Raw genomic sequence first — 15,574 nt, 5'->3', positions numbered from 1 at the left:
TGATGGTTCCATGAGACCTCAGGCCATCAAGGAATGGACATAACATATAATTGAGCTAGAGACTGAGGGGTGGACTTAACTATGGATGCTATTGCACTGGTTATTCATGACTGTGAATCATGTGCCATAATTAAACAAGCCAAGAATATGAAGCCTCTCTGGGGGGAAGGCCAAGGCAAAAGTATAAATATGGGGAGGAGTGACAGGTGAATGATGTCACCTTGCCAGGATCTCATAATGATAAGCGTTTTGTGCTTACCATGGTGGAAGCAACCACTGGGTGGCTTGAAACATACGCAGTACCCCATGCTACTGCCAGAAACACAATATTGGGTTGTTAGAAACAAGTCCTATAGAGACATGACACCTCAGAAAGAACTGAGTCTCATAATGGGACACATTTCAAAAATTCCCTTAATAAATACTTGGGCCAAAGTTCATGGCATTGAGTGGATTTATCATATCCCCTACCATGCACCAGCTTCTGGTAAAATTAAAAGATACAATGGGGTGTTGAAAACTATGTTGAAAGCAATGGGTGGTGGAACACTGAAGCACTGGGAAAAGCATTTGCATGTGGTGCAAGGATGCTGTTAAAGTTCATATCCCACATGTGCCCTGTGTCTCATCACAGGATGTGGGGTGTGAGAAGGGCCCAGTCTGAACAAGCAGTCAATCCCAGTGAAACTCTGACCTTCAGATCTCTCAGTTCCAGTGCCCTCCTGTGCACACTCTACCATCGTTTGATGTTCTTTATGTTCTGCGGTGCCCAGAAGTGCACCCAGTGCTCCAGGTGAGGCTGTAGCAATGCAGAGCAAAGAGGGACAAACCTTTCTCCCACACAGCTGGCAATAAATTGCTTGATGCACTTTAGGGGACTGTTGGCCTTCTTGGCTGGCTGGGCACACTGCTGACTCACTTAAAATTTTATGTTGAGCAGGACCCCCAATCCTTTTCAGTCAGACGTCTCTCATGTGTCCGATATACAGACAGTGTTTATGTCCAGGGTTGCCCATACCCAGGTGCACAATCAGGCACTTGTTCTTGTTATACTTTATGCACTTGGTGCTTAGTACCAACTGGTACCCAATTCTCTGACTTGTCCACATCTCTCTGCAAGTCCTCTCCACCCTCAGTGGAGGCAACTGCACCTCCTCATCTGGTCTCACTAGCAAACTTGCTCAGAACATCTTCTAGTCCTGCATGCAAGTCATCTGCATAAACATGAAAGGAAAGTGGTCCTAAAATAGAACCCTGAGGAACTCTGGAAGTGACCATCTACCAGCCCGATGGAACCCACTGACTATAATTCTTCGGGACAGAACTACTGGCCAACTGCTCACCCACCACTGCTGGTGAACCTGAAAGGCAAAATGTCAGCGTGCTGGGACAAACAGACAAACACCAATATGGTTACATATAGCTGCATCAATTTATTACCCGAAAAGCCATGATTTTATAGGAGACAGACAAGGGCGTCCAAAAATCACACATGCTAATTGGAGGAAAGCTACTGCAATAACAACCCTATAACCCCCCTTCAAAGCCACGAGCCATTCATTCTTTTCCTAGAGATGTCCTTTGTTCTCATGCTGTTTATCCTGCTCCGCAGCTGCTGCTCTGTGAACTCCTTATCTCAATCCATGGCTGCTGCTCTGTAAAATTCTTCTTGTATTACAAAACACCATGTTCTCTTTCTGTCTAGCTGTATGCAGGAATTTCTGTCCAGAAGGGTGCTGAAGAAATAGTATCAAAAGCTCTACTGAAATCCTCAAGGATTGCATCAACTGCCTTCCCTTGTTCAGCTCAATGGATAAAGGTGTCATAAAAAGACTTGAAATTAAATAGGACCATCCCCTCAGGATACTGTGTTGTCGGTGACCAATCACAGAATTGGAAGAAGGGAAGGCGACCGATGTCATTTACCTGGACCTGAGCAAGGCCTTTGACATGGTCCCCCATCACATCCTCATCTCCAAATTGGAGGGAGGTGGATTTGATGGGTGGACAACTAGATGGATAAGCAATTGGTTTAAAGGCCGCAGACAGAGGGTGGTGGTCAATGGCTCTATGTCCAGGTGGAGGCCGGTAACGAGCGGCGTCCCTCAAGGGTCTGTCTTGGGACCGGTGCTCTTTAACATCTTTATTAATGACATCGATGAGGGAATGGAGTGCACCCTCAGCAAGTTTGCTGATGACACCAAGCTGAGTGGTGCAGTTGATACGGTGGAGGGAACGGATGCCATTCAGAGGGACCTTGACAGGCTGGAAAGCTGGGCTTGGGTGAACCTAATGAGGTTCAACACGGCAAAGTGCAAGGTTTTGCACTTGGGCCAGAAGAACCCCAGGCACCTGTACAGGCTGGGAGGAGTTGTCCTTGAGAGCAGCTCGGCAGAAAAAGACCTAGGGGTCCTGATAGATGAGAAACTTAACATGAGCCAGCAGTGCGCTCTGGCAGCCCGGAAAGCAAATGGGATCCTGGGCTCCATCAGGAGAGGGGTGGTCAGCAGGGATAGGGAGGTGAGCGTCCCTCTCTACTCTGCTCTTGTGAGGCCCCATCTGTTGTACTGTGTCCAGGTGTGGAGCCCTCAGTACAAAAAAGATATGGAGATTTTGGAAAGGGTCCAGAGGAGGGCCACGAAGATGATCAGGGGGCTGGAGCACCTCCCCTATGAGGACAGGCTGAGGGAGTTGGGTTTGTTCAGCCTGGAGAAGAGAAGGTTGCGGGGTGACCTCATTGCAGCCTTTCAGTACCTGAAAGGAACTTACTCCCAGGAGGGGAGTAAACTCTTCGAAAGGGCTGATAATAGCAGGACTAGGGGAAATGGTTTTAAGTTGAAGGAGGGAAGATTTAGGTTGGATGTTAGGGGAAAGTTCTTTACTAGAAGGGTGGTTAGGTCCTGGAACAGGCTGCCCAGTGAGGTTGTGGATGCCCCGTCCTTGGAGGTGTTCAAGACCAGGTTGGACGGGGCCCTGGGCAACCTGATCTAGTAAATGTGTATGTTTGGTGGCCCTGCTAGGCAGGGGGGTTGGAACTACATGATCCTTGAGGTCCCTTCCAACCCGGGTAATTCTGTGATTCTGTGATTCTGATTCTGTAATTGTACTTCAGGTGTTTTTCCATAACTCCCACCATCATTTTCTCCGTAATTTTATCAAGCACTGGAGTGAGACTGAGAGGTCCATAGTACCCCTTGTAATCTTTCTTGCTCTTCCTTACGATAAGACAACATTTGCCAGCTTCCTGTCAACTGGTATGACCCTAGATTTATTAGATGCCATTGAAATGCGAGCCCAGAGCATGCTAAAGTGTCATCAGTGCAAGAACGTAGATGTGCCATAGCTTTGCAATGCCTTGAAATCCAGACTATGCCACAGATGGAGCAGAGAGGAAGATCTGCCTCTTCTGTTGTGAGCTCATCCTTTCGGTAAGCTGAATATCACTACATACTCCATGGGGACAGGTGCAAAAGACACACTGGGTACCCTAAGCATGTGGCAGAGGTGGTATTTAGGATGGCCAAGAATTCCTCCATTCTGGCCCTCAGCTGATGCTCCAGAAGGAGGTGTCTATCTCATAGATTTTCCGTCACAGTTTACAAGCACTAGCACAAAACTAGGATCACCCAAGGCACCTTGGGCATCACTGAGAGTCTGTGTATAAGCAGTGCAGTCACTGTGGAATAAAAACCAAGGATTCAGATGAGGGACTCACACACAGACACCTCACTGTGCACATCTGAACTCAGCTAGGTGAACTTGCAGCCCCCGTGGTTCTTTGAAAAACTGATCCCAATTCAGCCCCAGGGTTTCCATCTGAGGATGAGATGCCTAACACTAGAATAAGGATGGGATGGTCTGATGATAACAGGACAAATGGAAACGGATTTAAATTAAAAAGGGGAGACATAGGTTAGATGTGAGGAACCTATTTTTTTACACAGCAACACTGGAAAAAGTTGCCCTCAGAGGCTGTGCATGCCCGATGGATGGGATCCTGGGTTTACTCTGGGTTTACCCTCACGTCAGTCCATGTTTCTACTCATACTTTTGTCTAGGTGAACTCTCACTTTACTCAAGGTTTTACTCACAATTTACCATCAGGGTGTGTGATCGGGAGATGGGCTGGTGGAGTGACTTGCTGGCATCACCGAGGGAAGGCTGCCAGGCAGATACCCCCAGAAAAGTGGTTGACTCCCTGCCCTGTCACAGTCGGACAGACCTGACTGATGAGGAGGGTTGGAAGAGAGTCCCAACTCAACGTCACAAGAGCCCCCCCATGCCTGCCTAGCCCTCTACCCCTGCTCCCTCTAAGCAACAGGTTTGACACTCTGAAATCTGAAGGAGATAAGAATGGGGAGTCAATGGAGGATCTGCCTAGGAGGGAGCCTAATGCAAGGCAGTCACTACCAAGCCTTGTGACTTTCTCTGACATGAAAGAAAGAAGGGTGGCCGTGGTGGGTGACTCCCTTCTCAGAGGAATAGAGGGCCCCATTTGCAGACTGGACCCGAGCCGTCAGTAAGTCTGCTGCCTTCTTGGTTTCAGGTCAGGGACATTACGAGGAAACTCCCCATGCTGGTTAGGTCCACTGATTATTTTCTACTACTCATAGTTTATGTGGGCAGTAATGAAATTTCTTAGATAAGACTACAAACTATGAAAAGAGATTTCAGGACTTTAGGCCATTTAGTTCACAGAGTGGGAGATCAAGTGATTTTTTGTTCTATGCCTTCAGGGGCAGTGAGGGACACGGAGCAGGCTTGGAAAGCAAAGCAATGAACAGTTGTCTCAGAGGTTGGTACTGAGCCAGAAACTTTGAGTTCTTTGATCACAAGGCAGTTTACCTGGCCCATGGTCTGTTATCCATGAATGGAACCCAACTGTCTCAAAGAGGGAAATGAATCCTAGCACAGAAGGTAGTGGGGCTTATGGAAAGAGCTTTAAACTAGCTACGATGGGGGAGGGGACAAAACAGGGCTTACCAGAGATGAACCTACGGAAATGCTGCTTGAGTTGGGAGAGAGGCAGATGCCTCAGCTGAAGTGCGTCTACACCAACACACACAGCTTGGTCAACAAGCAGGAGGAGCTGGAAGCAACTGTGCATCTGACAAACCATGACCTAGTTGCTATTACCGCCCCATGGTGGGACCACTGCCATGACTGGAGTGCTGTGATGGATGGTTACAAGCTCTTCAGAAGGGATAGATGAGGAAGGAAGGGTGGTGGTGTGGCCCCTTATATTAAAGAGAGTTTTGATGTTGAAGAGCTTGGGATTCAGAACCATCGAGACGAGTGCATGTGGGTAAGGATCAGGGGAAAGGCCTGTAGGTGTGACATCTTGCTAATGGTCTATTATAGACTGACTAAAGAAGATGAATTGATGGGTGAGGCATTCTATGAGCAGCTTACTGAAGTCGCAAGATTGCCAGCACTCATTTTCTTGGGAGACTACAACTTCTCTGATATATGCTGGGAATATAATAAATAGCAGAGGAATCAGTCCAAGAGGTTTCTAGATTGTATGGAAGACAGCTTCCTTACGCAGCTGGTATGAAGGCCCACCAGGGGTGGTTCCTTGCTAGACCTGCTCTTCACTAACAGTGAAGGACTGGTAGGAGTTGAGAAGGTTGGGGACTGTCTTGGGCAGAGTGGCCATGAAATGGTAGAATTCTCTATTCTTGGAGATGTCAGAAGGGTGACTAGCAAAACTACTATCCTGAACTTCTAGAGGGCGGACTTTGACCTGTTCAGGACACTTGTAGCACAGGTCCCTTGGGAGTCGCTCCTTATGGGTAAAGGGGTCCAGGAAGCCTGGACACTCCTCAAGATGGAAATCTTAAAGGCACGAGATCAGGCTGTCCCTGAATGCCATAAGGTGAGCCATAGGGGAAGAAGACCAGTGCAGATGAACTGGGAAAAACTGTTGAGACTCAGGAAGAAAAAGAGAATCTACGCCCTCTGGAAGAAGGGACAGGATACTTGGGGAGATTACAAGGAAGTTGCTAAGGTATGAAGGGAGGAAGTTAGGAAGGCACATTACTTCCCTGTCGCTTAATCCATGCCCAGAGCTTCTCAGCCATGTCACTGCCAACTGTAAGCTCCATGCAGAGTTCAAGTGGGACACAGAGGGCACAGCCTTCTGCTGGGTGGATGCAAGTGTTGGTTGAACCGATGGGACAAAGCCCTCCCACCATGCCCTCCTGGGAAAATGGCCACCCCAAGAATGGCAGTCTGCATCCTCCATGACCCCATCTGAAATGCTCCTGCACTGATTGATTAAAGGGCTTTAAACCAGGTCCAAATGGGGAAGGGTGGGGAATTGGATGTGACAGAGAAGGGCTGAGGGATGTTGTTGCTGTTGGAGATTGAATGGAAAGCCTCTGAGTTGTTCTATAGGATTGTGTGAGGATTCCTCAGAGAAAGTCTTGTTGCCAATACCCCGTCCTAAATCTTATTGTGAACCCTCTGGGGGTAACCCCAACCTGCTGCTGCCCTAAAGTGCCTGTAGATCAGTGCGGGTAGCATGGGAAATAAACGGGACAAATCAAGAGAAAACCACAGAGCATTTCCTTTCATGAAGGCTGCTGCTTCTGAGCAAGGCCCTGAACATCAGTACCACAGTGTAGATGCAAGACCCAGACAGGCTAAATCAAAGCATGCTTCTGGAAGGGGATGCTTTCTGAAGAATCCTTACACTAATGAGAGGACCACAAACATTCACTCAGCGAACTCTGTGCCTTTGCAGGCCTAGGGTCTTGTTTGGTTCACAGAGACATGGTGGGATGGTTCCCACCTCTGAACTGTAGCAAAGTAGGTACAGACTCTTCATTACGATTAGGCAATGAAGATGAAGAAAGGCTGCTGCCATCTGTGAGAGGGCACTGAGCTCTGCCTGGGGATGGTAGAGGAGCCAGCTGAGAACTGATGGGAAGGGCTCAGAGAGGATAGCAGCAGATTCTGTTCCTTGCTTCCTGATCAGGAAGAACAAGAAGAGGGGACAGGCAGGAATCTGAGTTACAGCTCAGATGATTTTTTTTTCTTCAGACTGCCATCTATGGTGCAGTGTTTTGGTTCTAGGAGAAAATCATTGATAACACTCTGATGTTTACAGCTGCTGCTAAGCAGTGTTGTACAGAGCCAAGGCCATGGTCAGTGGAAGGCACATGGAGCTGGGAGGGAACAGAGTGAGGACAGCTGACTGATAGTGGCCAAAGGGACGTTCTCTATCAGCTGACAGCAAGCAGAAATTGTATTGAAATGGGTGGGAGTTCATCTCAGTCTCTTCACTGCCCAGGGTCCAGCTGAGCATCAGTCTGGTGGTGCTGAGCAAGTGCTTGTGCATCAGTTGTTACATACAATTCCATATCAACGGATATATAGTGATAACTATTACTCCTCTTCTTTTATCTCTCTTAGTAAATTGCTTTGTTACAACCCAGAAGTTGTACTTTTTTTCCCAGTTCTCATCCCCATCCCACTGGGAATTGGGCAGTGCACAAAGCACTGTGTGCTGCTGAGCCACATGTTGGGTTCAACAACCACCGTCATTTTGGTGCCTGATGTGAGACTCCAAGGGTTGAGATAATGGCACATCTGTCCTGAGCAGATAGGGCTTAGTGGGAGCTGGAGAAGTGCAGGCCATGGTGCTGATATGTGTGGATGTGCTCCCTATGTGTGGAGCTTGTTGAGTCTTCTCATGAAGCTTCACTGCACAGCTCCTTACTTGGTGCTTGGATGCTGGATTAGGGTATTTATTTTGCTATGCTGTTTGACCTCAGTTTGTACCACGATAAAATTGGCAGCTGACAAAGTGAAGTTTTGTGCACATTCAGCTCTGCGGTCATCTTTGGGTTTTGGAAGTAACATTGTCCATATGATTAGGAATTACACAATTTACATTGTCGCCTCTGTGAGTCCGGGGGTGTACTGGATATTGTGTTGAGGGACATGGTTTAGTGGGAGCTATAGGTAATAGGTGAACGGTTGGAATGGATGATCTTTTAGGCCTTTTCCAGCCTTGGTGATTCTATGAATCTATGATTGAGGTTAAACAATTATTCAGGAATATCACTGAGAGATCTGCCCCAGGGTGAGAAGGCTCTGCATGGCAGAGGGTGTGGGACAGTCTGGGCAGCTGCCTGGAGCGGTGGGCACCCCCAGGGCTTTGGAACTTCATCTCTGAGCAACTGCAGGATCCTCAGAAACTGGTAGAATATTGGGGGCAGGTCTGCTGTGGCTCTGGTAACCCGCAAGAGGCACAAATGACTGCAGTGTGCCAGATCCAGAGAGCTGGAAATGCTGACAGTGCTGCAGCCTCTGCAGCTCCTGGCACAGACCCTGAAGCAGCTCCAAGGTTTTGCTACACGTCCTGCAGTTGCTCCAAGCTCTGGGACAGATCCCGCTGTCACTCCATCCCTCATAATGAGCTCTGCAGTTACTCCTGCTACGGGTCCTGTAGCTGTTCCAAGTATGGTAATAAGAAAATGGTACAAATTCCTCCCAAGGGAGGAAGTACAGCCCTGCGGTGGCTCCAACCCCTCCAATGAGCCCAGTGGCTGCTCCAACATAGTCACAGGTCCTGTGGTGGTTTCAGCTCTGGCAATGAACTCTGAGGTCACTTCAACTCCTGCAACAGCCCAACAGCCACTTCAGCTCCTACAGTGAACCCTGTGGCTGTTAAAACCCCTGCAACTAATCCTGGACTTGCAAACAGATGCGCATAGGGATTAGTTCATATATGTTTGCAACTGCATATGTTGTATATGTGTGAAAATACACTAAATATATTATATATGTATAAATACATTTGTCATAATTATTATCCTTTTCTTTTTCTCTTTGTCTCAACCCATAAACCTTAAGCCACAGCACTGCCCTGAGATGCTTACGGATCTCCTTGGGACTATTCAATCTGATCTGGTCACACACTGAAGAGCACCTGAAGATCTCAAGGTTTTCTCAGGGAGCAGCTCCTGAGGTATATTCCTTACACCAGCTTTGGAAGAGGCCTCCCTCCAGTTCTCTGGTCCTGCACTAAAGGGGCCCTCTTGTTATGGCAGTGCCAGCAAGGAGACCAGCTCTGACAGACCTGTTCATATTGCCGGCTACTGACTGCAGCCCTGGATTGCTGCTGTAGAGACAACAGGACGGTCGTGAGACACACAAGACCATCAGGACTGCACAAATTAGAGAACTTGAGAGCACTGTGGTGGTGTAGAGATCAGAAATGAAAAGAGCACATTGAGCTGCTGTCTGTGGATGTACCTCCCCAAATGCAGACAAAGTAGGAAGGAAGAAAAGCTAAGCAAATGTCTATTTTAAAACCTTTTTAGGTACCTTAAAATGTATTCAGGGAATCTGGTCACATGTTTTAATGAGCTCTTGGATAGAGAAAATGGAAATTAGGTAGGAAAGAAGTGAAATATATTTTTATTTATAAGTTCAATAATATTTTTTTCTTTTTTTTTGCACGTTGCTATATCTCACACAATCAAACAACAAAAGAGGCATAAACCTAAAGAACCACCACTGGGAATCCTATGAGGAAGTTGTGCATTTTATGGAAGCCGGAATATTGCTTATTGCAACACCTTCCTGAGAGTGTGCTTGATCTCCTTGTTCCTCATGCTGTAGATAACAGGGTTCAGGGTTGGAGGAACCACTGCGTACAGAAGTGCCACTGTCAGATCCAGGAGTGGGGAGGAAATGGACTGAGGCTTCAGGTGGGCAAAAGCAGCAGTGCTGAGAAACATGGAGACCACGGCCAGGTGAGGGAGGCACGTGGAGAAGGCTTTGTGCCGTCCCTGCTCAGAGAGCATCCTCAGCACAGCCATGAAGATCTGCACATAGGACACCACTATGAAAACAAAGCAGCCGAACGCTAAACTGGAACCAAAAAAGAGAAAGACAACTTCCCTGAGATTTGATTCTGAGCAGGAGAGCTTGAGGATCTGGGGGATTTCACAGAAAAACTGGTTGACAACATTGCCTTGGCAGAGAGGCAGTGAAAACGTACTGGCAGTGTGCAGCAGGGAATGGAGAACCCCAGCGCCCCAGGCAGCTGCTGCCATGGTGGCACAAGCTCTGCTGTCCATCAAGGTCCCGTAGTGCAGGGGCTTGCAGATGGCAACGTAGCGGTCATAGGACATGATGGTGAGAAGGGACAACTCTGCTGAGATGAAGAAGGGGAAGAAAAAGAGCTGTGCAGCACATCCTGTGTAGGAGATGGCCCTGGTGTCCCAGAGGGCGTTGGCCATGGCTTTGGGGAGAGTGGTGGAGATGCAGCCCAGGTCGAGGAGGGCCAGGTTGAGGAGGAAGAAGTACATGGGGGTGTGCAGGCGGCGGTCGCAGGCTACGGCTGTGCTGATGAGGCCGTTGCCCAGGAGGGCAGCCAGGTAGATGCCCAGGAAGAGCCAGAAGTGCAGGAGCTGCAGCTGCCGCGTGTCTGCCAACGGCAGCAGGAGGAACTCGCTGATGGAGCTGCTGTTGGGCATCTGCTGTTGTTCCTGGGCTTGGAGTCCTGTTCAGAGTGCAGAAGATAACGACAAGTCCAGACCATTCTCAGAGACACTCCTCCTGCTATAATATGAAATGTTTTAATTCTCCTACAACAGTGTACATTTAGCACAATTACTTGCATTTAATTTCATGTATTTTAGCATTCCTAAAGCAGAAGCAGCATATGGAGCTCTGACTTTCCTCTTCTTATTATCTTATCCCTTCTCCCTGGTTATTTTCATCTGTTTCATGTCTCATATCTTTACTCCAGGTGCTCTTAGAGCCCCCAAAACAGCCTCTGTGCCATTCAGTGTGAATTCTAAATGACTGCCTGTTTGCATTTTAAGTGAATTATTCATGTCTACTGAAAATGAGGATATTTTCTGTTGGTTCCATCCTTCAGGAAATAGGAGACTGAGAGCACATCATGTGTGACTGTTCTGAAAACAATCATTTGAGTGAAGAAAAATTCTCAGAGCTGTGACAGCCCCTTTTACATTTCTGCCTCCAATCCTTTCTACGTTCCCCCAGAACAGGAAATGGAAACCCTCTGCTTGGCTCTCCTCCGGCAAAGCAACCTCAGAATCATACTGTTGTGCAGTGGAGCTGTGATCCCCTGCCCCAGGCAGCAGCTGTGGCAGCACAAGCCCTGCCGGGGGGCTCCTTCCCCCCACACGTCTCCCCGCAGCGCCCTGGGCAGCTCCCCGGGCAGGCTGAGTGCTGAGCCTGGCAGGCGGCAGAGTCCCATACCCGGCACACAGCCCCTGGGGCACAGCAGGGACCCTGCTCTGCAGGACAGCCCTGGGCACCCGCCTGCAGCCCCAGCTGCACAGCCTGCAGCCGTGCTGGGACACGCAGCTCTCCCCCCCAGCACAGAAGCCCTCAGGTGAAGCAGAAGTCTTTTTTCCACTGTAACGAACATGCATTACCTGCAGCCAATCTGCTATGGAATGTCCCAGATTTAGTTAACCCTCAATTAAAAGCAGCTACATTGCCTACTGCATGAGACTTACCGTGTTGTGGTCTGTGAGCAATGCTCCTGCAGAGAGCTCGCAGCCCACTCACACAGTACATATCTTGTAAGCTCACTCCAATTTCTCTCCTCTCCTTCTGTCAATTGCAGGCTGTGCTGTGCACAAGAGCTGCTCCTGGGCACAGCTGTCTCTGTGCAGCACTGCCCACTTTTATGAGCTCCCTGTGTCCCAGGAGCCCGGACAAGCAAGCAGCAGGTGATGACATTTTTGACCTTCTTACTCATCTCCCCTGACATGTCCCTGGGTCCTCATGGCCAACAGCACCTGAAATACAACAGCGTCATGACTGTGCTTTGAAATCCGCTCAATTAACCACCACATGTCCAGTGGTCAGTGACTGATTGGAGACATATAGAGAGTGCTCCCAGAGTTCATTTGATGAAGCACAAAGGGCACCCAGACAAGGACGAGGAGGTTTGGAATTTCCCTGTGCAGGGCAGTGATCCAGTTGAGGCAGTGCTGGAGTGTCATCTGTTGACAGAAATCCTGGAGCTGAAATGGGATTCAGCTCCCCACAGAACCATAGGAGCTGGACTTCCTCTGGTTTATCTCAGAAATGCACAAGGAGTTGCCTGCATGTGAGCTCCTGCTCTGAGTCCTCGGTCGTTCAGTGGGGAGGCAGTTGCTCACACACAGACACTGGGTGATGCCCAAGGTGCCTGGGCTGCTCCTGGATGTGTTCCAGTGCTTATAAAATGTGTGGGAAATCCCTGGGACAGAAACCTCTTTCCTGAACATCAGCTGCGGGGCAGAGAGGGAACAGAGGTATTATCGACCATCCTGAATGACAACAGACCCCAGCGTTTAGGGCACTTCATGGTGCCTTTTCTCCACCTCCACTGAGAATGCAGAGTTACACAGCTGACTAAATGGATGAGCTCACAAAAGAAGAGCCAGATCTTTCTCTATTCTCCATCTGCGGCATATTCTGGAGCTGAAGGCAACACAAAGATAATATACGTCTTTATTCTTCAACAGACATAACCTCAGTTTTCGGTTGGCTCTCAAGTGAATGGCTTCAGAAGCAGCCTAGTGTCTCTGGGCTCCACCACACACTCACATGCAGCTGTAAATGCAGCACAGGGCCTTCAGGAAAGCCATGCCCATGGTGTATCTGTGCTGCTGTGTCACCTCCAAGATCCACAATGGATCTAAAGCCTGTGTGCCACCTTCTTCACAGTAATACCATAGATGAGCTATCCAGTCAGGCTCTGTCCAGTGATGCTTTCCAATGAGTATGTTTACTTCTGTATTATTGCACTAATGAGAACAACAAGACTTGAGGAGCTAGAAATCTTTGTAGAGTTACATGCCTCCTGAGCTCTTATTTGGACCACAGTGGCACAGTTGAATGGCATCCACAACTGCACTGTAGAACAAGGGGGATACAGATTCTTTATGATGGGTTGGCGAGGAGACAAGGAAGGGCGACTGTCCTCTGTGAGAGTGCACAGAGCTCTGCCTGGGGATGGTAGAGCAGCCAGGTCAGAGCTAATGGAAATGGCCAACAGAGGAGGCCAACAGTGCCTGTTCCTGTCTTCCTGATCAGGGAGAGCAAGTAGAAAGTGCCCTCTGCAAACAGATGGGAGTCTCATGTTGTCAGGCCATTGTCCCCTTTTGGAGCCTTTTTCACTCCATTATCTGCTGCAGGGACAGCACAGCAGGGCATGTGGCATCCAGCAAATCCGTGGAGAGCACAGATGGCAGATTCTTGACCAAGCCATGGGCGAACCAAAGAGGAGAGGTGCTCTGCTGGATCTCATACTCTCTGGCAATGATGGTCTGGTGGGAATTGTGAAGGTGAGAGGGGCATCAGGCCACGTGCAAAAGACAAATGGATCTAATTTTATTTATTTATTTGTTTGTTTATTTGTTTATTTGTAACTGGAAGCCATGACTACAGGCAGGCAAAGGCACTGGCATGCTAAGAAACCTCTCCTTTGTCTTACGAAGCAGACAGGTCAAGCCCTGATTGCAACACCAGTGGTAGAGAGATCCTGTATCTCATGTTGGCTCCGGGCATTTCCTGGGGCAATGGGTTGGAGGTCTGTATGATGTTAAATGAAAGACATGGGGACAGAAGATCCCAGGCTCTACATGTGGTGCAAGGATGCTGTGAGGTTCATGTCCCATATGAGACCTATGTTTCATTGCAGGATCTGAGAAGGGATGTGAGAAGGGCCCAGTCTGAACAAGCAGTCAATCCCTGTGAAATTCTGAACTTTATATCTCTCAGTTCCAGTGCCCTCCTTTGCACATTCTCCCAGAGTTTGAAGTCCTTTATGTTCTGTGGTGCCCAGAAGTGCACCTAGTGCTGCTAGTGAGGCAGTAGCAATGCAGAGCAGAGGGATGATCCTTTCCCTCACCCAGCTGGCAATAAGTTGCTGCATGCACTCCAGGGGACTGTTGGCTTTCCTGGCTGCCTTGGCACACTGCTGACTCACATTCAGTGTGATGATGACCAGCACCCCAATCCTTTCCAGTCAGACTTCTCTCCAGTGTCCCATATCCAGTCAGTGTGTATGTCCAGCATTGCCCCTACCCAGGTGCACAATCAGGCACTTGTTCTTGTTATACTTTATGCACTTGGTGCTTAGTACCAACTGGTACCCACTTCTCTGACTTGTCCACATCTCTCTGCAAGTCCTCTCCACCCTCAGTGGAGGCAACAGCACCTTCTCATCTGGTCTCATCAGCAAACTTGCTCAGAACATCTTCTAGTCCTGCATTCAAGTCATCTGCATAAACATGAAAGGAAAGTGGCCCCAAAATGGAACCCTGGGGACCCCGACAGTGACCATCTACCAGCCTGATGGAACCCACTGACTATAATCCTTTGGGACTGACCTACTGGCCAACTGCTCACCCACCACGTTGTGTTTCTGTCTAGCCATATGCAGAACATTCTGTCCAGAAGGTTGTTGTGAGAAACAGTGTCAAAATCTCCACTGAAATCCTCAAGGATTACATCAACTGGCTTCCCTTGGTCAACTAAATGGATAACTGTGTCACAAAATGAGCTTAAATTAAACAGGACCTTCGCCTCACAAACTTGTGTTGGCTGCGACCAATGACAGAATTGTCCTTCAGATGTTTTTCCATAACTCCCACCATCATTTTCTCCATAATTTTACCAGGCTCTGGACTGACAGGTCCATAATTGCCCATGTCATCTTTCTTGCTCTTCCTTACAATGAGACAACATTTGCCAGCTTCCTGTCAGCTGGCATGACCCTAGACTTCTTTAGATGCAATTGAAATGAGAGCCCAGAGCACACTAAGGTGTCATCATTGAAAGAAAGTAGATGTGCCATAGCTTTGCAATGCCTTGAACTCCAGAGTATGCCACAAATGGAGCAGAGGGGAAGATTTGCCTCTTCTGTAGTGAACTCATTCATTTGGTAAGCAGAATAACACTACCTGATACATGAGGACTGTGTCTCTGCTCTGCTCTGCTCAGCTCACAGGGCAGCGGTGCAGGGTGTTACTCTCATGTCAGTGCAGGTAAACTTGCTTTAACCCTTTTTCCTCTGCAAATGCTTCCTCTATTTGTATGCTCAGATACACTTCCACATTCCCTCAAGTACACTTTCATATATCATTAACAATTACACTTTCTTATACCATCAAAACAGTTTGTCAAACAGTACAGTTCTTCAGTTCACATAAACTGCCTTAATACAGTCTGTATTCTTCAGTTATAAACACTGTGCCACAGAACCAGCACTGATTGAACCACCTCCCTCACACACTTCCTCACAAGCAGTACATAGTATTACATAAATGGGTTGACACTCATTGGTCGGGTGGAATGTACACCTCTCCTCAGGACAATCTTACTAATCTACAGAGTACAAACTCCCGTCTTCTTACATACAAGCAGAAAGTTCATATGAGTGGACAGACAACACAGTCTTTCACTTTGTCCGTGTCTGGCCATTTCCCTCACAGGAGGAAGGAAACACGGGTCGGGACTCGGCACTCACCCTGCAGCTGTTCTGTGTCTCACTCACACCACACTCACTCTGACATTTAGATCA

At 48.3% G+C, this 15,574-nt stretch overlaps 2 protein-coding genes across 2 annotated transcripts in view; one reads left to right on the top strand and one right to left on the bottom strand.

Annotated features, from left to right (window-relative positions):
• Positions 1–11,831, top strand: part of LOC146755901 (uncharacterized) — a 57,438-nt gene extending 45,607 nt beyond the window's left edge. Inside the window, exon 9 of the mRNA XM_085525078.1 lies at positions 11,710–11,831. Coding sequence (XP_085381204.1) covers positions 11,710–11,831 — 122 coding nt within the window. The remainder of the gene's footprint in view (positions 1–11,709) is intronic.
• LOC146755900 (cytosolic carboxypeptidase 4-like) overlaps positions 1–15,574 on the bottom strand; it is a 328,030-nt gene that overhangs the window by 90,584 nt on the left and 221,872 nt on the right. The window lies entirely within an intron of this gene.

Source organism: Coturnix japonica, chromosome 29 (genome assembly GCF_054131305.1).
Source record: "Coturnix japonica strain WE chromosome 29, WE-NBRP24, whole genome shotgun sequence".
NCBI classification, from domain to species: domain Eukaryota; kingdom Metazoa; phylum Chordata; class Aves; order Galliformes; family Phasianidae; genus Coturnix; species Coturnix japonica.
Note: the sequence above shows the minus strand (reverse complement) of the source record. Positions and strands in the feature narration are given on the sequence as shown.